Genomic DNA, 23,990 nt, shown 5'->3' on the forward strand with positions numbered 1-23,990 from the left:
ATAAATTGTGAGTGGGTCAGTGTGCCATCGGACTTTAATACACTGACTGCTGCACGCTCACGAAGAGTCTATTTTTTCCCCCCTAATTTTCTGATTTATTTTATGTCCTTCTTTTTTCTCTCCTCCTTCTTTTGGGTAATTTTATTGCATTCCAAATGCTTATACCTATACTCGCGCGGCGGAGTCACGGTTGGCCAACAACCATTTTATGCCCCAGTAGGCCCGTTAACGAGAACGTCTAAACCCACCTAACCACAACTGCCCACCGATCACTGACCGCGGACCACCAAGTCTGGATACCGAGTCTCGCGACTCATAACATAACTGTTACAGTTCTTACCGTGTTTGGACACAAACCTATGCCAGATACAAATACAAGATACCATATACTTGCACTTTCTCTCTCACGATCGGACATCGGGTTCTTCTGGTTTGCCAAAATCATCTTTTTCCTTTTTTACTTATCTCTCGCTTTCTTCGCGATCTTTGAAGTTCTTCTGGGCTTCTGTGTCTTGCCATCGCTTTGATTTTCAACTTCGTTTATCACACATTCATCTCGTCAGCGTTAATAATCGACAAAACTATTTTACGCATCGCTTATCTTCTCGAATGCGCGGAAATGAATCAACACTTTGAACAATCCTGCAGTTTTTCACAGTAGCTGCCTGCCGGCATTCATTCGGTGTTTGGATTTTATGTTGGTGCATTCATGTGCGTCCATGCACTGAATACGTCTTCACGCCTGGTGACTAAGAGTCTAGTCATTGTTTAAGCTCTCGTTCAAGTTCATTTGGGGAAGACACGAATGTGTCAAGTCTGGAATTTATTACAACTTCAACGAACAATTTTTAAAGTGTGGTCCAATTTCAGATGTGATCTTCATAATTGATCCGTATTTGAGAAATTAAAACAAGATTTTAACCGTAGATCTGCAGAGCTCGTAAAATGGACTATAGATACAGTAAGCGGAAGCCAACCATTTGCAGGGGATTATGATTCGATCGAGTAATGTGTTAAATTGGATTTCATTTTTTTGGATAGACAAAAAAGTAAAGTGAGATAACCAAATTTATGCAATTCTTCACTATTCACTTGCGGCTTAAACGAAAAACATGTCTTTCGTGTTTGCTTCGAGTTCTTTAAAATTTGTTTTAATGGAATTATTTCTAAAAAGTATGATTTATTCGCAACAATTTTGAATTAAATAACCGAAATTAAAAGCTATCCGACAAAAATTTTTTTTGTTCAAAGTAGTATGAAATGTAAAGAATTGTAATCAGACTAACGACAAACTTGTAACTCTGTGCCAAAGAAAGGTTTTCATTCATATTCACAATACAACTGGCATCAGTAGCTGAGAACCAATAACATAGCTTACCAAGGCATGTTCGCAAAACTTAATTCCTGCTTGTTAGTTTCTTATTCGCCAAAGTGCGAAGTCACTGGTCATTAGGGTGGCGCAAAAAAACCGACTATTTTTTTTTTGAGTCTCGTGTGACAAAATGTTAGTCTTTAATATTTTAAGACCCCACTCCAAAGGACAGCTCAAAAAAAAATTTTTTAAGAGGTCACTCCAAATTTTAAAAGATGTCAAAAAATTAAACTAACAAAAATTATATTTTCAGTATTTTGTTTGATTTTTAATTCATGTCGTGGTGTATTGTTATCGATTCTTTCTTACTGAATTAAAGAAAAAAAATTTATGAAATTTTAATATGAATATTAAAAGATCGCTCGAAAAGATTTAAAGAAATGCACCAAAAAATTGAAAAAAAATTATGAGCGACCTTTCAAAATTCAAATTTTGAACTGAAACTTTCAGAAACTTATTTTTTTTTTGTCTATAAAATTATACCGTAACTAGAAAAAAATTAAAAAAAAAAAAATGATCGATTTTTGACGATTTCTTACGTTTTAAAAAATGTGGAGCGACCTCTTAGAAAATTTTTTTTGAACTGTCCTTTGGAGTGAGCTCTTAAAACATCAAAAATTAACATTTTGTCACACGAGACTCAAAAAAAAATAGTCGGTTTTTTTGCGCCACCTCACTGGTCATATTCTGCTACATTTCTTCGTTATTGATGAAAACCGATATTTCCGTTCCGTCGTGTCTCGCCTGATGCCTGATCGAGCATTCAGTTTATAGCCTTCTTGAGCAGACGAGTGGGTACTTGGAGTGGGAAAAGCACGACTATTATCGCTATAGGTCACGTCTGATAGCCGGCATAAGGGTCCCGAATATAAATAGCAGCTTGGCCTGGTTATGAGAATCAGGTATGCTTAAAAATAATTCATGAATGAGCCCACGCGATGCGTTGCCCTCCCACGTAAAATAGGTAACCATCTGCCATAGTCTCGGACTATAGCGGTGTCGGCGGACCAGTCAACGTTCTACCGTCCCATAACGGCGGGACTCTAGCTCACGCGTAGTAGTCTAAAAGCTACGAGCTAGAGATAGAATATAACGGATCTGTAGCGAGTAGGTCGATGCGCCCAGCAGTTGACACCGATTGGGACATCGAGGAAAACGCATAAATTAACCTTTAAATGCACCTTCCATTATGGGCGGTTCAACCGTGCACTTTATGCTTCGAGTTTCCATCCATGAAAATCGTTTTCCAACCATGTCAATGTCACTTTTCTCATAATGATGTCTCGAGCATCTCCGGCTCCAACTCCGTGTGTGGGGTGCTCGTCTTGTTGTTTGAATTCACCGGGATGTGTATTCTTCTTATCATCGCATGAGACCATCGGTCAAAGTAAATAGAATGGACTTGCCTTCCTTAATATTGTCATAGATTGTAAATGGAATCAAGTGGAAGATGATTAAAAGACGGAGAAACGAGTTCTTGATCCTTTAATGAACTGATCGTGCTTCTTGTATTCAGTTTAACGGTTGCGTAGCTCGCTTCTCAAGAGTGACAATCAACGAATTTATACGTACTAATTGTTTATACATTCAATCGACAATCAAGAAACACAAATTTTCTTTCAAGACAGCAACTAATGGTGAACAAAGTGTGGAAACATAACGACCATTCTGCTTTATCCCTTTAATGCATTAGCTGAACGCAGGCACTTAACGGCGTGAGATCCACTTTGGACAGCGTCGATTTGTGTCAACGACACTGCGCCAGTGCATATCATCCAAACGCAAATGAACGTATATGTATACGTGTGATATTCACACATCATTCGTATGGTTAGATATAAATCCTTAGAAGCTGGGAGTGAATTGGAACGCGCGAGAAGGCATCAGAGGCAGGGTTGTAAGTCTGTCTTACTTACTTACTTACTTACATTCTTGCTTACTGGTTTCCTCGATTCTCGATCAATCGTCTCGTGCACGATCATCAGACAGCAGATTTACTCCACGCCGTCATTCGATCCCCGTAAATTGGTACAAGTCCAAGTTTTAATTGCGATCGTTTAACCATCCGTGACAAGACTTTCCTGGCCTCTTTACCATTCGATATGTCGACTCAGTCAAATATCGCCAACTTCACTTAGGCTATCATTATGTGCCTTGATATCCAACGTCTCGTTTCATTTATCTCCTGCAGGGCAATCCTATACGCTATGCATAATATCACATTTGTGCCACCAAATTCTTCAACTAATATCCGCCTCGAGGCTTCTCTGCCGATTTTAACTGTTATTCAATTTCTTATTTTTATTGCAGCCTTAATTCACCGCATAATCATTGAGAATTTGAGGCCCCGTTTGTAGCTAACGTTCGGCTGAGAGAACCCTCTTCTCGCTCTGGCTGGACAAAGAATTTAACACGTTTTCCGTCAATCTATTCAGCGTCAGTCATATACTCTTTCAGAAGTTGATTTATGAGATGATTTCAAGATTTTCTCGAAGGTTAATGTTCATTTTTTGTTTCACTATGTCACGTGTCATCGTTGCGTGTCAAAGTGGTTTATAATCGAACATTTTCTACGTTAACCTCGTGGAGTTCAATGGAGAATTCAGATGGACATTTACGTGCTCCATTCTAATCCACGGATCTTTGTTATCAGGTGAACCATAACGCACTCTGAGCTACTTACCCACTGCAAACGGCGAGTGAGATTCCATAAAATGCCTTTTACCACGGTCGTATAAATAGCAGGATAATATAGAGACTGTGAAAATGTCACATGAACATTTTCTGCGGAATCTCGATCTGCGAAAGGGAAAGAGATAAATTATGACGCAGAAAAGAAAAGAGTGTCCGTTACGGTTGTTTTCTTGCTCTTGGACGTCCTGCGAATCACTTTTGCTTGCAGCACGAGGCACTTTGCATGTATAAAATCTCATTACATTAGCAATTGAAATTGAATAATGGAACCGATTTCTTTCTTTGTATTCAGTGAACGAAAAACGCAAGCTAATAAGTACTTTTGATGGATAATGGAAGTTGAAATCAATGTTTATTACACTTCTTTGTACTCCACCAGTTTCCATTTGGCACATGTTTATTTACTTCAAGTATCAGTATTTTTGGAATACTCTCAAAATTGGTAAGTTTTCAGAAACTCTTGGACAACTTTCAAAACTTTTTACGACAGTTTCAGGGAATCGTGACGTAGAAAAGCTTGACTAAGAGTTTTCCGAAATTCTATAAAAATGTATGTAATCGTTGATCCAATTGCGACAAAGAGGTAAAAGAAGTTTATACAAACGTGTGAGAAGAAGTTTTTCTCAACAATGTTGACAGATTTTTAGTGATTCGTAATTCACGGTGTAGGAGTTCTCGTTAAAGGCTTTAGATTAATTCGAGATCTACCAAAAATTTGACTACTTAATAAAACGAACACTTATTAAAAATTAAACAATTTTAAACGCGTCACCCTGCAGCCCTGAGTACTAAAACCAAGCAACAGCAACAGCAGCAACCTTACATCGGAATGCGTTTGCAGTCCGTAGTTCGTTCGAGTCGCCTCGACGATTCTGGTTTTTCTGTAAAAAATGTTGAATTTATTTTACACACCGTTATATAGACCATATGCATCGTTACACAGCGAATACCTGGAGTCGCGTGTTTCCCTCATTGTTAACCTTGACGATCCTTGATATACCCGACACCCGTGTAAAACAGCTTGAATTCAAACGTCTCCAGCTTTGTTTGCGATCGTTTGCATTTTAATTTCTTCCAATGAATCCGTCCTTCGTCCTCGAGGCTTGACGCATGCCTGCAGTTAGTCGCAGACGTCACATTCCGCGAAACGTCTACACTGTACACGTATACGAATTTGGATGTGCATAGCCTGGCCGGAAGTGGGTTAAGCTTGTATGGACATCAACGACGCTCTGTTCAAAGTTGCGATGTGCGATACTCCCTCGACATTTGTCAAAAACTAAATTTTTCCCCCAATTACAAACTATTGCCTATTCTTCAATCGGTCAATGGGGGAGAAATGAAATTCACTTATAAACGAAACAAGTGAAAAAAATAACAAATTCTAAAGGTGCACGTCAATCGTTAAGCTTATTGTTAGATTTCGAAAAATATTTCTTTCTCAAACCTCGTGTTGTAGATCCTGAAAGGAGATTTTTTTTCTATGACACTTGACGAGAAACTGTAAGATTTACTATGAAATTTTGTAAAACGTTGTAAAAAAAAATCCGAATACAAGCGCGGTTCCATTTTCAAATTTCTTGTTTTTTCAGAAATGTGATCACGAATCAAAAGGAGTAGAAATTTTTCACTGTAAATCAGTTATTTTCCAAACACTTTCGACTATCTTTCACAACAAGCCAAAATTGATTGATAGTTAAAAATTAAAAATATTAAATGAATAAATAAAAATCTCTGCAAATGACTTTACGTGCATAGATTTTCTTTCTTTAACTGCGGTGAGAATTTCTTTGAAACATTCGATTTCAATGGAAGTTCGATAACATCAACGCATTTACGGTGACGACTGATTTTCACAAGTCAGAAAATGTGAAACTTTCATTATATTCCTGACAAAACACAGTATTCGAATCTCTATGACTGATATTAATTAATGTTTACATCAAGACTTAATTTTACATGTGAAATACCCTTTAAAACATCACAAATCATGTGAAAAACAAAATATTCTGTTGTAGTCAAGTTTAATTTGAGCATCCGGTTCTTCCACGCCTCTGTAAACTGAAAAAAAAAGTTCTTTAATCAAAACACTTTCGTTGATTAGTGTTTTAGTACAAAAAAAAAAAAATCAATTTTCGTGTTGTTGGCTTGAGCATCGATTTTCATACACTGCTGGTTGAGTTCCTCTTTGCCTCGTCGTCTCAGGTGTGGCCTGGCAAAAATTCGTTCTACCTTTCGCGTTGACCTACTGTCTCAGAGGTTACCGGAAGTCTTTGCTCAACGACACCAAAGCCGATAAACTGACCGTGTAGAAAGAAGAAAATCAGCCGAGAGAGAGAGGAAAAGACAAATACAGAACCGGAAACAAACCGATTCGAGGATTGCACAACGGAAATGGCAGGAACATGCGTGTACGCAGGAATAATTACGCACATTCGTGTTGAACTGCACTCAAAGCAGTTTCTCTTAACGGATACGAATCCGGGATATAATTGAAGTTTTGTAAGAGTAACGAGTCAAACAGCACTGAGATTCAGCGAGACGACCAGGCAACTCGTCGATGGCTCGATTAGCGTAAAAGAAATTTCATTCCAAAGCAAAAACTATTTTTCACGGCATGGGCATTGAAAAGTCCACTTTTTGTCGCAGTTTTCGTTCCGTAAAGTGACGCTTTATACGGCAGCGAACAAAGTTGCGGAATAAAGTCTTTATTCCGTAGTTTTGATGCGCAGTTCGAAGTGCGCATTCCAAACTGCCGAATAAAGTAGCTTCGTTGAACAGATCGCGACATAACCTCACTCTTCGTTTTGCTTTTCAATGCCCATACCGTAAAAAATATTGTATGTGGCATGCCCGTAAACCGTTTTTTGGCTCGGATAATTTCAGTACTCGTTTGCGGCTCGCCTTCAGCTCGTCCTGAAATTTTTATTCTTGCCAAAAAAACAGGCAGTTTACGGGTATGCCGCATAAACAGCTATTATTGCCTATTATTTTCAAACGTGTAAGAGTTATGCGTGTTTTCAATGGGATTAGATTAGGATTAAGATCGCGATAAAGTGCTCAAGAGAATTTCGGATCGACTCTCGTTTCGTTTCGTCCAGTTTTGTGAACAATAAATTGCGGTTAGTCACAGTTTTGTTTTTTAATTTAAGAAGAACAAAATACAAATTACATATCTGTCTTGTAATTATAGAATGTTTAGGTTATACGGTGTTGAATGAATTTATCAATACTCATAGAATCATGTTTACTTAGTCTAAGGTTTTCTCAAATATTTCACAAATTCTCTGTAAATTTTCTAACAATCATGACAGTTTACGATTTTTTTTTTCGTGTTCAAGTTCGTTAGGTTTCCAGGCAAATACAAAACATACGTGAAATGACAACTGTTATGTCTTATATTTGACCACATTTAAATAATACGTAACGCTTTCATTACTTCTGCTATTCGTGATTAAGATATATTTAGTTTTATCACCTATTTGATTTTTTTTTTTTTCGCTTTCTCACTAATGAATAATTTTCTCGTACAGAAGATATATCAAGAAGATATCAAGAATATCGGAATCACCAGGATACCGAAGATAAAGACATCGAAAACCTAAAACAAGGAAGAGTCAAAAGTGGTGAAATTTCACCGAGCCAGAAATTCACAAAAATGAAAATCTTTGATCATTCGGAATTTCGATGTTTCAGATTTTTTAATGTTTTCATTTTCGCATTTTCGGAACTTTGATTAGTCGGAGTTCATACCCTTTCGGAACTTTAAGTGTCGGTTTTCAGACCCTTTCGGAACTTTAAGTGTCGGTTTTCAGACCGTTCAAAACTCTGATATTTCCTCACAATTCGATTTCATACTTCACATTTCACTCCCAAAAAATTACGAATTTGGTGTTCTCGGAGCCTTAAAAACGCGGCATTTCACCCCGTCCCAAGCATAAAAACCGTCAATCGATTCCGTGTTCACAATTACTTCTCTGCACTCCAAGATCACTTATCAAATATGGTACATGCACGACAAATCGACCCAAACATCCGTTCTTATAACCAATCTCCAAAATCGGTGATCGATCGAACTGCCACGGGAACAGTTCCTGCTGCAGGTTGTCGGCGGCGAGGATAATTTGTCTCTTGCCGGGAGCTGCAGGGTTTCCATCTGCATCCTGATTAGGCCGCTCACGATCACCTCTGACCAACCAAGATTGCATTAGCACGCTCGGATTCGATTCTTCCGTTTTCCTCACCGGCAATGAGGAAGGCTGTCGGAGTCCCCTTTCCTCTCCCCCCCTCCTCTCTCTCTTCTCTCATCTCCTTTCCTCTCATCTCCCCCGCCCCCTGACCGGTACCCGTTTCTCCTCCGCAAGTTCTGGTGCCGCGTTCTGTTTTCACCTGCCAGTCGAATCCTCAGCGGCAGACCAAGCGGGTCCCTCAGAGTGCGCGGACGTTTCCGACTCGAGGAATTTCCCTTGGTTTTTGGGCTCGTTCCGTTCGTTCGTCGTGAAGAGAAAAGCAAACATAAACTAAACTAAAAAAAAAAAAACAACAGAAACTAAGAAATACCGTTCCGGGTGTAAAATGAGACGCTTAAAAAACTCCCGCGCTTGTTTTTCGAGTGATCGAAATTGGAACGATATTCTTCCGATCGATTGATGCTCGATTTATTCAGTGCTGCAGTCATCATCAAATCAGTGTCCGATCATTTTTCTGGATCAAAATTCGCGAGTTTTCATCCTCGGTGCGCAATGAGATTGCGGGAACTTCCGGTGAACAATACCGGAACTCGTTCGTACCCTTTGTTCTGATATTTTTTAAAATATTCATACATGCGGTTTAAAATTAGCGGTGAAATTTTTCACCAGATTTTTCCCGCCCATTTTTTTTAAACGGAATTAACTGTCGATTGAAGGGGAAAAATATTTTTATTATCGGTGCTTTTTTCCATTCCAATATCGATTCGACGAGCCACGTGTGTTTTTTTCCGGTAAAACTATTTGCTTAGACGTTAACCTACTATATCGCCCGTTTATAATTACCAGTGAGAACACCTGTGTTGACACGCCTTATCAGCTGTGTGACACGATTTATTGACATTTTTTTAAACCGTGCAATCGTTTTTTTTCTTCCTCTTTTTACTTAAAAGTTGTTCGTTCGCCAGCCAAGTATCTCGATACATTCATCATGGATACCGTGATCGAAAAGATGGGGAAGTTGAATCTGGTAAATTTTTTAAACAACTTTATCAATATTAATATATCCCTTTTATATCGTGTCATATTAATTTATCGTTACTTAAAGCTGATGTCTTACAAGTTTTTCAACAAAGTTCTCAAACCTGTTCAACAGTTTCGTTCAAAATACACAATTGAATTATCGATCCGTTGTACGAATATTTATAAGAGGGTGGGGCAAAGTGGGCCCCTTAAGAAAATAATTCATAAAATCAGAATAAAACGTTTAATTTTCAAATGAACAATTATGTTTAATTATTATCTAACTTTCTTGAGAAAAATTTATCATAAATTCAAGTTCAGAAAATTATTTCACTTTGACGAGTTGGGAGTAAATCACAACTTTAAACGTTTCGCGTTATTAGCTGTGCAATTACTCGAGTAAATGATTCCCGAATAATTCATATTTAATAAAAAATTCAGGTGATTAATTTTATCTCTTGTTACTCAAAAAATTTCAGGGGGTCCACTTGCCCCTAAATGTTTTGAGATATCAAAAATTTTAAGGTGCCCACTTATGAACTAAGTTCATAATTTCAGATACTTGAGTATTTTAGTACAATAATATAGTCAAGCAAATCTGACATGAATTAAATCAGAGCATCAGATACTGAACTTTCAATCAATTTCAATGGCTGTCGGAGAATCGTCAGATATTATTCAATACACCACGACATGAATTAAAAATCAAACAAAATACTTAAAATATAATTCTTTTAATTTAATTTTTGAACGATTTTTGACATTTTTGAAAATTTGGAGCGATCCCTTAAAATTTTTTTTTGATCTATCCTTTGGAGTGGGCTCTTAAAACATCAAAAACTAACATTTTGTCACACGAGACTCAAAAAGAAAAAATAGTCGGTTTTTTTGCGCCACCCTAATGTACAGTATAAATACAGCCAAGTAGATACACACAATCGACGTTTGGTTAAAAACATTCGAGAGTATGTATTAATTGCTGCCGTTCGTTTCAAGGCTGACGGTATAATAAGGCGACGTATTTTCGTATGAGGTTAAGAATTTTATAATTTTTTTTCCTTTTACGCCGATATTTATTTACAATATTCATTACACACTCGATGTTTCGTTTGAAGGTGTTTCCGTCACTTTTTCAATAGCTGCAGGTTATAGGCGGCTGGATATTCAAATTCACTTTATTTTCTTACACGCTCTTCAAAATTTTAGGCCAAGTTTGTTGGATCTGTTAAAAAAACGCTCTGTAGTAGTATTCTAAAAATAAGTTGCACGATACTCCGTTCACTTAGTTTATATTTGAAAAAAGCAGACGTTTCTTTCTTTCCAGTATCGTATTATACGATTCACTTAATATAGCTACGGACTGCAGTTTATGAATCTATCAAATTGTTCAATTCTCAGGATAGTATCTATTTAAATGAAAAAAAAGGAGTAATTTTTCTAAATAAGTTTGCGTTTTTATCTAACAAAAATTCCACTATTAGAATAATTATAAGTTACAGGTACACAGAATAAAACTTCTTTTTCTCTCGCACCGGCTTTTCCACGTTAGCAGTTACAAGTCCGGCCTTAATTGCAATTAAATTTGCATCAGGTGAACTTATTCGTGATCTGTGTGATATCGAGGATCGGCAGTTAAGGAAATTCCCTTGATTTCAAACCGTGGAAATAGTTGCAGCGGAAAGAGTCAACGAGGTTCTGTCAAATACAGTTTCTTTTCATGGATCTACGATACTTGCGGACGGAAAATGTCATTTCTTACTGTTACAAGCAACTTTTTCCTTGGTCAAATGGTTATCGTTACAATAACGGTTTAAATATTTTTCAAATTACAAGCGAATACGGTAGAAGTAAATATTTATTGCGATTATTTTCTAGTCGTTGCAATATTAAATTTCGTACTTTAGTTTACTAGATCTTCGCAGTTGAATAAGGCTTCAAAATTAATTTATTCTTCCACCGACTCGAAATTTAATCACAATGGCTAAAAGGAAATAAAGTACAAGTGACCATAATCATAAAGCACAGTGATTGAAAAAAAATACAGATACAGTCGCATTTCAACCAGCTTTTAATCAAATAAGCTAGCAAATCGAATGAATTTCAAACATTTCAGAATTGAGATTAATTAATTAAAACCCGAATGCCAAAAACGGAATAAATAAAGGTGACACGTTGCGAAAAAAACATTGCACTGAAATTTGTTTTTCCAGGCTAGCAGTTACCAGTTTGACAAGTGCAACAACAACGCGATTGATTCGTGCGATCCATGTGATTTTGCGATAAATTAGACGCCCGGAAACAAGTTCAGAATATAATATGCGATATATAGAGCGTTAGCAAAAAAAAAAAAAAAAAAAAAAAAGACGTAGTAAAAAAATGAGCAAAATGGCGAGAACAGAGCGCTTGCGAGTTAACGCTCTCACCAAAGATATTTAAAAAGTGAAACTCCGGCATTACAGCCCATTGTGGTAGGTACACGCCGGTGTTTAGGCAACGTGTTTTATTATTTCCATTCCCTCCTTTGTGCGCTTCAGCATTAGCTTTAGACATAACGCGTGGGTATATAGGCGGTGTGCGTAATTGCTGATTAGGCGTAATTTACACAACCGCGTGAGTTTATTCGATGCATCTCAACGACTGAAGGAACCTCGATCGTCTAACCGTTCCGCTGTTAATTAACAATCAGTTAATTACCTGAGGCGCTTTTCTTCCGGTGAATGAATTAAGTCTCGAAAAAATTACTCGTCCTCGAACCTCTGAAATCGGGGTTCCAGAAGTTATAGTATACTGCCGGAATATCTGGAATAGCTGAAATAGTTAGACTGTTTATTGGAAAAATTTATGGAAAAAGTCAAGTTTCAAATTCAAATCCTTAGATCATTTTAAATATACAGATTTAGCGAAATATATATTCAGTATGTACTTGATTTATTTTATAACGAAAACACCGATGTAATTGAAAGATGGATTTTTAAATAAAGAAACTGTAATTCGTAACGATTGACTAAAGTTTTTAGTTTATATTATTGTGATATTAACAGACACGAAAGGGATTTTCTGCAGAAAAATATTTAATTTGAATATAAGAAACTTGGAAAAATCACAGAATTTTGCGGTCCAAAATTAATAACATAATCCTGTTGAAACTGAAAATTTTGAGAACAATTTTCGAACAAATGAGAAGGAAAAAACCACTTGAAATCCCAATTTATCAAAAATATGTTTAAATACTATATAGCTAATTATTTGTGGAGCGCTTTCATTGAATACAAATGTTTGTCTAACGAAATACATAATTTTTTTTCTAAAGTCGAGACGAAGATGCAGATTATGAAGATATTGATGATGTAGTGAGATTTTAGGACAGATTATTATCGAACGGTTTGGAAATATATTCGATTTTTAAGACAATGTTTAAATTATATTCGGTGTCATGATGATTGTTTTTGATAAAATTAGGGCATTTCGAATCAATCCAACTATCGAGTATTTTTCACGTAGGCTTTCAAGCACCGTTATAAGAGTAATTTTTTTATTTACAAAAAGTATATACAGTTTCGTATTCTCCTAGAATACCTTCACAAAAGCTTAAAATTTTCTTGTAAAAAATTGAAATTTTTATGCAACGACGTCGGAACGCGACGAAACGAAACGAAACGAAACACAGTTTTCATGAGAAGAAAATGACGCTAAGAACGATAATTAGGCGAAATTACGACCTGCCGTTAGCGCGTGCAGAGAAAGCGCACGCGCGATCTTTTTGCTCTTCTTATAAGCGCAGTTATATACACTGCGATTCGTGTTTATTCGCTTGCGTTTTTCCTCACGATTTTTCTTCCCTTTCATTATGTTCCGGTCTTAATTGAAAAGTCTTTCTGGAACGTTTCGATCCCAGCTGTAATAAAAAATTTCGGAGGTTTTTGTCCTGCCGATGATGGAACGAAAGAAACTTACGGTTTACCGTTCAAATGTTGTATTTTACTGTGTAAATGTAATATTTTATTGTTAACTCTGCATGTGAATATTGAACGATTTTCTGATAATTGTAATCGACATTTAATGTAAACTTAATCGCAAGTTGTAATTTTCTGGATTTTTAATTACTCTTGTTCTTAATTAACACTTTGTTGCTTGCGCATTTTTCTGGCTGGGTGAAATTTCTCCACTTTAATATTTCTTTCGTTTTGGATTTTCGATATTTTTACGATCCGAATCATGGTCGTTCTGATTCTAGATTTTCCTGAATTTTTACACCCACTCGTTAAGTAAACTACACTGTGTGAGTATTAGCGTGGGCTAAACAAAGCGAATATTTTTTTTCTTTAGTCACCATGAAAATATCGTTTAAGATGACGAAAAAAAAAATCTAGAAACTTTGAGATCTTAATATTAATATTATGAGGTACCTGTTTGTAATTTTACATTTCCCGTTTAAATAACACGGGAAATTTTTTTCTTCTTTATTTGAAATTTTATAACTCGACAACGAATTGGCGTATCGTAAAGAACAATATATATTTTTGTAGGAAATTGAACGATCTATAAAAAAGATTTATTGCGATTTTTTCGTAAATCTACTGGTTCAAAAGTTATTTAAGGTTAAAAAATAAGTAATGTTAAATTTCACAATTTTTTTTTCACTTTCACTCTGAAATAATGGTTCAAAAGTGAAAAAAATATAGTATTTCTGAAAGTTCATGTTATCTTCTTTACTGAAACATCAAAATTTTTCCAAAATTTCCGATTACTTAACAAGAAATAAGTTTTTAACGTAAACTACTGTAAAAATTTATATTTTTATCAACTTCTGAATCGGCAGATTTACCAAAAAATTGCAAGAGACATTTTTTGTAGATCGTTCAATTTCTCACAAAAATATACATTGCTCTTTCCGATACGCCAATCCGTTGTTGAGCAATAAAATTCTGAAATGAAAAAAAAAAAAAATTTCTTGTCGAAGGCTCACGCTTCTGAAATACTGGTTCAATTCGTTTTACTTTACGGTCTTCTAACGAAGTATATTACGCAACTGCGGTATGACGTTGAAAAAAATTTAAGAGAACGAGTATCAATCTGCAAGAAAAAACAATTTGATCTGCTTATAAAGATGACAAATTAAAAAATTTTCATTTCGTGCACAGCTCCAAAGAGTTGTCCGATTTAACCCTTTGAAGTATAAATTTTTTAAATGATCGTATGATCGGGAAAATTCTCACACCGGGGTTTTTGGGGTCACTGATTACGAATCCGCTATCAGATTTGCGAAATTCAAGACTGCGGATTCAAAATATGTGCCATTTTCAGCAAAATTGCACAATTAGCTAAATTTTTCGCCGCTATCTTGAATCCGCTATTCTGAATTTTGAAAATCGGAGATCGAATTCGTATTCAGCAACCCCAAAAACATAGACTTACCAAATTTCAAGTCATTTCCTTGGATAAATTCTTCAAAAATGAATTTTTCCGAACAAAACGTCATTTTTTTAAAGACGTTTATATATAAATCTTATATTATAAACAATTATGCTAATTATACTGTATTTTTACCATCGTTCGTTACTAAAGTAACTAAAAAGTGCGAAAAACAGGATCTGAATACGTAAAAAAGTAAATAAATTAGAGAAATTCAAGAAAATCCCATCATGCTTCAAGGGGTTAAAAAAATTTTCTCAAATTTCAAACATATATCCACAGATTTTTTTAAAGTGAACTCAAGTTTTGATATAATCACTTTGTTGTCAATTTCCGCTGTTTCCTTTATCCTAGATAATTACTACTAGATTAAATGTTATATTAAGTATTCTAGGTAAATATTCAAAGAAAATTTATTTGATACTCGACATTTTCGTGATTTAACTATTCGTATACAATATAATTAGTTTGAATAAAATCGACTTGAATCTAACAAACTTGATATTTAACTCAATGCTTTCGGGATTTGATTTCGTACAATTTTACCTTCCGAAAATTCAACGACTTTACCAAGATTCTATTCTTATAATTCGCGTTCTCATATGTCAAGTCAAGTATTCTTTCGCGCTCGAATAACATCACTCAATTCTATTGAATGTTCAATCGCATGGTCAAAAAACTTATTTAAACTGATTATCGAATACACAAATGGCGTGAATATTTTTTATATAGTAATTATTTAGTCCGTCAGAAAAAAAATATTCATTCGTATTCAATGCAATTAATGCTCAAGTCAACCTGATTGTAACCAAACTAACTTTACCTTGACTCTAATTCATTCATAACGTGCAGCTTACAAATGAAGCTAATTAATTAAATGGAATTGGTTGTTCTGACGCCTTGTGGTTTTTTACGGTTTATTTTTATTTTTTTTTATGATGTATAACATTATTAACGAACAAACAAATTACATAAAAATATTCCAACATCAAGGATTACGTTTCATAAATTGCTGCCATGGTTTGGAATGAGATTGCGAACATTGAATTGGAAATCACTATGTCTTATAATTTGAGAGTGGCTTTGCGAGAGTTGATCGCTTGCGAAATATGTCTACAATATATGGTTTAATGAATTTTAGGCTTCAAATGCAACGTTATGTGAAAACACTTCCGTGCATATATTTTTCCTTACATATACGATTCACTTGAAATTTTATATATAAATGGGTTTTTGGGGTTGCGGATTAATAATCTGAACTCGGAATTGTGAAATTTAAAATGGTTGATTCAATATGACGGAAAATAAAAAACATAAGAAGAAAAATTTTGAAAAAATGTTGTCAAATTTTTTCGCGTCCATTAAGTTTGCGTAAAAATTAGCATTCGGATTTTTAATTGTAGATAAGTATCAGAAAATTTACTTTCTTTCGTGGAAAAGTAGGAATTTCTACCATTTCTTTACACGTGCTATTTTTACAATAAATAAATAAATAATGTTTTATATTCCTTTAAACTTGGAAATATTTCGGGGACCATGTGGAACCAAAAAGTACTTTAATAAATCAAAAGCTGCCAAGAAAAGGTGGGACGCTCAACGTCTCAGCGTGCATTAAAGGGTTAAACGTAGATTCGCATTCGCAATCTTATATCTAATAAAAATTTTAATGACCAATTCAGACCCCCCTTAAGGTGCTTATAAAGACCCGTTGTAAACCTCGAAAACGCGGGGATGCAAAACTCCTATACCGCTCAAGCGATCAGAGTGAAACTTGGGCAGTTAATGTCTTATTTTGGCAAAAAGTGAAGCGACTTTTTACTTTTTTAAGATTTGGAAAAAAAATTTAAAGGTTGGTTACCACCCACAGAAATTGGCCAAATTTTCACAGATTCACTAAATGGATGGAACTATCCGGTATGATGCCACTCGGCGGTGATGAAACACACATTTTGAGCCCAGATCCATGAGATTTGATGGTGAAATGACGAAATGGCAGCTGATCTGGTTTTCGATTACGAAGTACACCGAAATCTCATTTTGGCAACATTTGTTACCGACCTTTCATGCATGTCGGTAATTTTTTTACCGACATTACACGCATACATTACCGGCATCCGCGTAATGTCGGTAACAAATGTCGCGAAAATGAGATTTCGGCGTTCTTCATAATCGAAAACCAGATCAGCTGCCATTTCGTCATTTCACCATCAAATCTCATGGAACTGGGCTCAAAATGTGTGTTTCATCACCGCCGAGTGACATCATACCGGAATAGTTCGATCCATTCAGTGCAACTGTGAAAATTTGGCCAATTTCTGTGGGTGGTAACCAATCTGTAAAATTTTTTTCCAAATTTTAAAAAAGTAAAAAGACGCTCCACCTTTTGCCAAAATAAGGCATTAACTGACCAAGTTTCACTCAGATCGCTTGAGCGGTATAGGAGTCTTGCATCCTCGCGTTTTCGAGGTGTACAACGGGTCTTTATAAGCACCTTAAGAGAGATCAATGCGGACCATTCGCGTATATTCCAGAGCACGAGCTCATAAGCGGAATGAATTTTGAAACGACGTGACCGTCGAGCCTTGGCACCAAGTCGAAAGTTCACATACGCCCGAGGGAACTCGGAAGGCCTCTTTAAACTCGGTCTACCGGGCTGCCTGCATACCATATCCTTTACTCTGAAATCGTTATAAACTGCACGACGTGTGTGGATGCAGGACACACATGAATACACGTTGCACTTTCGATATCCTGATTAATCCGCGTTGGGATCGAGCGGTTTTTCCGCAATTGTGTAACGCGGTTATTAAGGAATTTGCTTAATTTTAAAACCGTGTAAGGAGTTGCACCGGAAAGAGTTAACGAGATTCTGTCGAATAGAGTTTCTTTTCTACAATACTTGCGGAGGGGAAATTTTATTTTTTACTCTTAGGAGCAACTTTTTCCTTGGTCAAATGGGTATCGTTACAATAACGGTTTAAATATTTTTCAAATCACTAGTGAATATGGTAGAAGTAAATATTTATTGCGATTATTTTCTAGTCGTTGCAATATTAAGTTTCCTACTTTAGTTTACTAGATCTTCGCAGTTGAATACGGCTTCAAGATTAATTTCTTCTTCCACCGATTTGAAATTTAATCACAATGGCTAAAAGGAAGTAAAGTACAAGTGACCATAATCATAAAGCATAGTGATTGAAAAAAAAATACAGATGCAGTCGCTTTTCCACCAGCTTTTAATTAATTGAGCTAGCAAATCGAATGAATTTTAAACATTTCACAGTCGAGATTAATTGATTAAAACCCGAATACAAAAAGTAGAATAAACAAAGGCGTTAGGTTGTGAAAAAAAAAACTGTACTGAAATTTGTCTAATGAAAAAAGAGATGTTTGGGTACAACTGCAGAACTGGTGATCATGTCACATGTACCTGTCTTTTCAATGTAGGTTTACTGAATTATGAAGGATTTCGCAATGTACACACTTGCAAGTAGCGCGACTCCACATATAATACTCGTGATATGTGATAAGAGGTTTTTGCGTTGATAACAATAATTTACAATCATGAATTTACGTAGTACTGCAATACGTAATGACTGTTCACGTATTCGCAAGGTGAAATATCGCGTCCCCGTTTCGCATATAACCGCTTGCAAAAATACACGATGAGTAAAATTTCATTGAATGTCTGTTAATCCGGTGCGAAAGTGCAGTTAAGTTAAGAAAAAATGACAAATTTTCAAATCAGATCACGAAAAGTTGACAGAAAATTTTTATCGTTTTATTCAAGACTCTTCAAGACTTTTTATTCATGTGAATAATATAACTAGTCAGCGAAAATCTTTGCGTTCTTTCAGTTGTCAGCAGTGAGAAAGTGTTGTTTTCTTTGAGTACGTATAATCTTTTGGATCCATGCACGTGCTCGTCAAAATCTTTATAGACACGAAAGAAATATCATCCAATGGATATAAAATTTTACACCAGAGTTATTTGCTATACTTAAATAACAATATGGATCGTTTTTTCTTTCTATAACAATTTTGCAGACGCGTTGTTTCACGCGTATCTCGGAACAATGACTTGGCTGTTGCAAGACATGTATTATTTCATTGTTCGCAGTTGAGGTTAGGCAATTTGTTGCAAATAAATTGAATCAGTTAAGTCTTACAATTAGATATTTCTCAATTTTTCATGCTGATAGTATACGGGAAAGTTATAATTTGCAGTGAAAGATTTACGTAAAGTTTTTGCTGATATGATATTTATTATTTCGCTCATATAAAATATCAATACGTTTTACGAATTTCAGAGTTTGTAAAAAATGATCCGAGTTAATCTGATCGACAAAGTTGAATTGTTCGATTGTTGGTCTATAAATCGGCCAATGTTTTATCGATTTTTCGAATAGAACTCGTCAGGTTTATTTAACGTGTAAAATGTATTATTATTTTTTTGTCTTTTTTCTTTTCGAAATCAGTGCAAGTATTGCAACATATTTGCACAAAATTCATTGACACATTTTTTTCATCATTTTCGCAGGTCAAGTATTTTATTTTCCAACATTTCACCGATATTGACTGTGACCAGCAAGTGACCAAAAGAAAATCCGATCCGGTGGATTTGTATAGAAAATTGTTTTCGGAATAAAATGAGCCAATTAGATTTTTCAATTTTTTAAAGCGATTATTAATAAACATCGATATCTATGCTTTTTTCTGTATTCTGTTTTGTATTTTTAATTAGATCTTTCCTGCCTACGAATATAATAATTTGATCGACAGTCAATCTACGACTATCTCGTAATAAAATCAACAAAATGTCTTGATTTTCGGGCTACCAAGTTTTTTGAAAATCTGTCCTTCGACATTGAAGACAAGGTAATAAATAATGATTTCGAAGCTGGGAAACCCGTTTGAGGGGTCAAAAGTTGTAATTTCGAAAGTAAAACTATATAACAGTTTTTTTTATATGGGTGATAAAAATTCCGCGTCACCTCGGATGACACCGTTTAGAAAAGTATTACGCGTTTATACAAGAATTCACATTACTCGTATCTACGTATCATGTCCAAGTCGAATAAAACCTCGCGTGTTACGGCCGTTTAACTCTCGGTATTTCGCTTAGAAACAGCTCAATTCCCGACTTAAAATCCATCTGAAATTGTTACAAGAGCCTAGTCACGCAGTCTTGCGTAATTACATCCTGAAAACCTTGGCTGATTTGCCTTTCGTAAGGCGCAGGCGCTCATTGTCCGGAATATTTGTAAACGCTCTCGAGAATCAAGATATTTTTTTGGCTTCTTGAGAAAAAAAGAACAAACATATCTTCAAACGTAAAATGTAAGTTCATTCCTTCGAAAATATTTTATCTTCACTTAATTGTGTAAGAAAATTCAAGTTTCAAGAGCAGAAGTTTTTTGCTCGAAAGTAATCTTATCGTAACTGAAACTAAAAAAGGAATAAAGAAGATTCTTGAATATCGAATTTCTTTAAATTTGCAGGTCATTTTAAAGTAACTATTCAACACTTCAGAATTGAATCAAATCCTGAAGTACGGTGTATTAAATTTGGAATATTGAATTTTTTTTTACAATTTATTTAAAAATGCATTTTTTGAAACGTGATAATTCGTTTGTTCGGACTAAATTTGATGAGATATTACTTAATTCTGTGGTACAGTTTCATTAGTAAACAGTGGATTTTCACATATCATTTTAATAGTTAAAATCTGCATTTTGGAAAGCACAAAAGATCCATCCGTAGTAGAAACTCGAGACTCTAGCATCGTTTGCGCTTAAAGTATGAAATATCGAATGCTGGTTTCTGTTCTCTATTAATCACTTTTTAACATTCGGTTTATCTTTCAGAGAATTCCAAGTTGTCCTGTGAAGAAACCGGCGCCTCTGAAAGAGTTCGTGGGTCGGTGCCAGACGATGCCGTCGAGGGTGAAAAAGTCGTTCTGCGGTTGCCTGCAGGTGAGTTGAAACCAACCAACAAACCATAACCAAGAACCTGATTACGCCTCTTCAGCGCAAACCGAATTATACATACCGTGATTTAATCAGTGCCGAGTGTAGGTATTATAAATTTAAATTATACATTCTCAAGACAATATCCATGGACCGCGTGCAACGCGCTGCTCCGTTAGTTATTACACAACGTCGTCGATCAATTTGGAGCAGAGGTCGTTAGCATAATGTCCATTGTTGATGTATGCATGTATATTACACGTATTATAGATTCGTTGAATAATTATCAACCTCTGCACAGATGAATTAAATTCATTCATGCATTGATTTAAAATTGCTTTTACTTCCTGCCCGGCTCTGCAGTAATTGTATGTACTTATTCTATTGGACTGTATAAAAAAAATTGATCATTTTATTGTTTTTTTTTTTTTAAGTTAGATTGAAAATATTGTTCCAAATGATGAAAACAAAAATGCTGTCCAATATTTAGCTCTTGATATTAATATATAGAGATGCCTTATCGCGATTTTCTTTTTTTCTTAAGGGGGGACTACAGTGAAATTTTGATAATAATGAGTGTTTGATTTTTGAAACGACTAAAAAAGATGTGATCAAAAATTTCTTCCAAAAAAATTTATATTAAGGTAGTATGTGTCCTGAAAAAAAATTTCAATCTCCTGCGATTAAAGTCCATGCGCAAGGAACTATTGGCAGAAAATTTCTAGCGTATTGCTCCCAAAAGTTCCTTGCGCATGCACTTTCATGGCAGGAGATTGAAATTTTTTTTCCAGGACACATACTACCATGATATAAATTTTGCTGGAAAGAATTTTTGATCACATCTTTTTTAGTCATTTGAAAAACAAAATATTTCACAGATATTTCACCGGAAAATGGTTTTTACGATAAATCTAATCTTTCAAGAGTTATTTGATTTTTTATCTCAAAAACAAAAAGCAAAAACCATTTTTCCCATGTTATTCTTAAGGGAAAAAGAAAATCGCGACGAGGCACCTATAAATATTAATATTAAGAGCTTAAAATTGGATGGCATTATTCTTTTGTCATTTGAAACAAAATTTTAAGTATAACTTTTCTAAAAAAAAATTATCGTTTTTTTTTTATACAGTCTACTATCATGTATCCATGCTGCATCAGTTGGTGTTAAATTGTCTTTTGTTTAACTTAAATAAGAATTTATGATCCGTGTGTTACTGTAAGATCTTGGATTTCAACGAAACATTCTCATTTGTAGTAGCTTCTAATTGTTAGATCATATTTGTTGTTTTTAATTCAATTATTCTATTTTTATTTATTTTTTTTTTTTATATTTTAGTAGTAAAAAAAGCAAAATATATGTTTCGAAATTGTGTAAAGAATTTTCTGGGAACAATCTCAAACAAAATTAGACAGTATATTTGAATTTCAGATGGTTTGCCATTTCGAAACGAAACTTAGCTCAGAGTTTTTGAAAATTTATTTCAGTCCTTAATATTCGCCTTCTTCGTTATTGATTTCAGGGACTGAATTTGTAATCTCTGCAATAAGTCTATATTTATTTGTATGTAGGTATGTAATTTTACAGAATCCTTTACTCCCGAAACTCAAAATTTAGTAAACATCAATACAGTTTACAAGAGAAACTTAAAATTGGTATTCAAACAATTACGATTGAATCGTGTTACGTAAAATGATGAAAAATTCAGAAGTTGACAAGACAAATTCATAATTATAATCTGACAGGCTCATAATTTTGTCAATTTACGAAGTTCAAAATTCGTGGAATCTCAAATCTCACGTTACACCGCAAGTCTATAACTGCTTAACTTCGGTCTCTGCATATGCGCAGTGTGTATTCAAAAGTGGGCTGCGGATATATGAGAAACCAAAAAAGGAAGCAAATAAAGAACGCAAGGTACTTTCTCTGAAGCGTTCGCGTCTCCGCAGCTCGTCAAGGTTGGTTACAGAATAAACGGTCCTATCAAAACTACGCTATCGTCGCATTCCGTCGCATTCGCTTACTCTTAGACTGATCTTTTTACGAGATCTTGTAATTCGATATACATATAATCATACACCAGTGGAAAGATTTCTTTTTTCTAATACATATTCTTCGTCTTCTTGTCGCTCGATTTTTCACCCGTAACATAAATAATGTACTCATAAAACAGGTTTTACTGCATATTATACGCCGAGGCGGTACTTCCTAGTTAGAATTTTTTCGCCGGGTGCCGTCGTCCATCTGCTATGGACAAGAAACTAAATGATCTAAAAGGACGAGCGAGGAAGTAATCTGATAAAACTATGATGTGAAGTAACTGTAAAAAACGTTGCAAGCCTGCAGGAGTGCACATTAGTATCGCTCAATTCTCTGTCTCTTCTGTATAAGCCATCTTTATTGCTCTGCAACCGGAAGCTTGATCGTCTTTAGTTTTTCTGATTGCATCGTTATCTTCGGGGTATTTTTCCCTTAAGCTAAATTGTTGCAACTTTCCTCCATTCGACGATGCCAGGCATATTAGATTATCACTCACGATGTCAAGGAATTGCAAAAGCATGTGATATGCAATATAATTATTTGAAATTTTCATAAAGTTCTTTGAAAATTTTATACATATTTCGAATTTCGATACAAACTCAGAAGAAGATTAAGCTTGCTTAGTAATCTCGGGCAGAAGAGCTTATGAAGATTTTTGAAACATCAACGTTCGAAATCATTTCTACTGCAGATTGTAACAGAATTTACTGTTTTTTTTTTTTTTTTTTTTTCACATTTTGGCTGAACTTTTTTGGTAGTTATTGAAAATTCTCTCAGAATATGTATAATATAAAAGCATTTCTTTTATTAGCTCGATTTCACAATTGACATATAGCTCGGTTTATTTTTTGGTATATTTGGAAGAATGTATTCCTTTAACAACCCACAAATGTGATCCTTTGATTCTACGGAATTATCTGATCCTATATTTGATCTGGGAAAAAAAATTTGATCGACTCACAGAAATTTAATAATTAATAAATAAATAATTCTAATACATCAATACGAGTTACATTGCTTTTATGAAGTTATTATACGTAGTGGTACCAAAAAAATGGAATTACGCTGAATATGCAATTGCACTACGAAACAGTGACACAAAGTCAAACGGAGTTTATTCAAAATGAAAATACAGTCGGAAATTACACGTCATAATTTCAACGAGAATTCGCAAATATTGATACAATAATAAAAAATATCAAAATGTCATTCCGCGGATTCAAAGCTTCCATTATGCAAATTTCGTCCATTCATAACAACGGAATGGAACATCCATTCTAAATCAATCGAACATGA

General features: G+C 35.0%; 1 protein-coding gene across 2 annotated transcripts in view; it reads left to right on the forward strand.

The window, feature by feature from the left end:
* LOC124413044 (disheveled-associated activator of morphogenesis 1) overlaps positions 1-23,990 on the forward strand; it is a 58,318-nt gene that overhangs the window by 21,106 nt on the left and 13,222 nt on the right. The window contains exons 1-2 of one of the 2 annotated variants that reach the window (XM_046893359.1): positions 9,019-9,283; positions 20,555-20,662. In XM_046893359.1, coding sequence (XP_046749315.1) covers positions 9,245-9,283; positions 20,555-20,662 — 147 coding nt within the window. In that variant the 5' untranslated portion in view covers positions 9,019-9,244. Of the gene's footprint in view, positions 1-9,018; positions 9,284-20,554; positions 20,663-23,990 lie in introns of those variants that run through there. The other variant, XM_046893360.1, reaches the window with a different exon arrangement.

This window comes from Diprion similis, chromosome 12, assembly GCF_021155765.1.
Source record: "Diprion similis isolate iyDipSimi1 chromosome 12, iyDipSimi1.1, whole genome shotgun sequence".
NCBI classification, from domain to species: domain Eukaryota; kingdom Metazoa; phylum Arthropoda; class Insecta; order Hymenoptera; family Diprionidae; genus Diprion; species Diprion similis.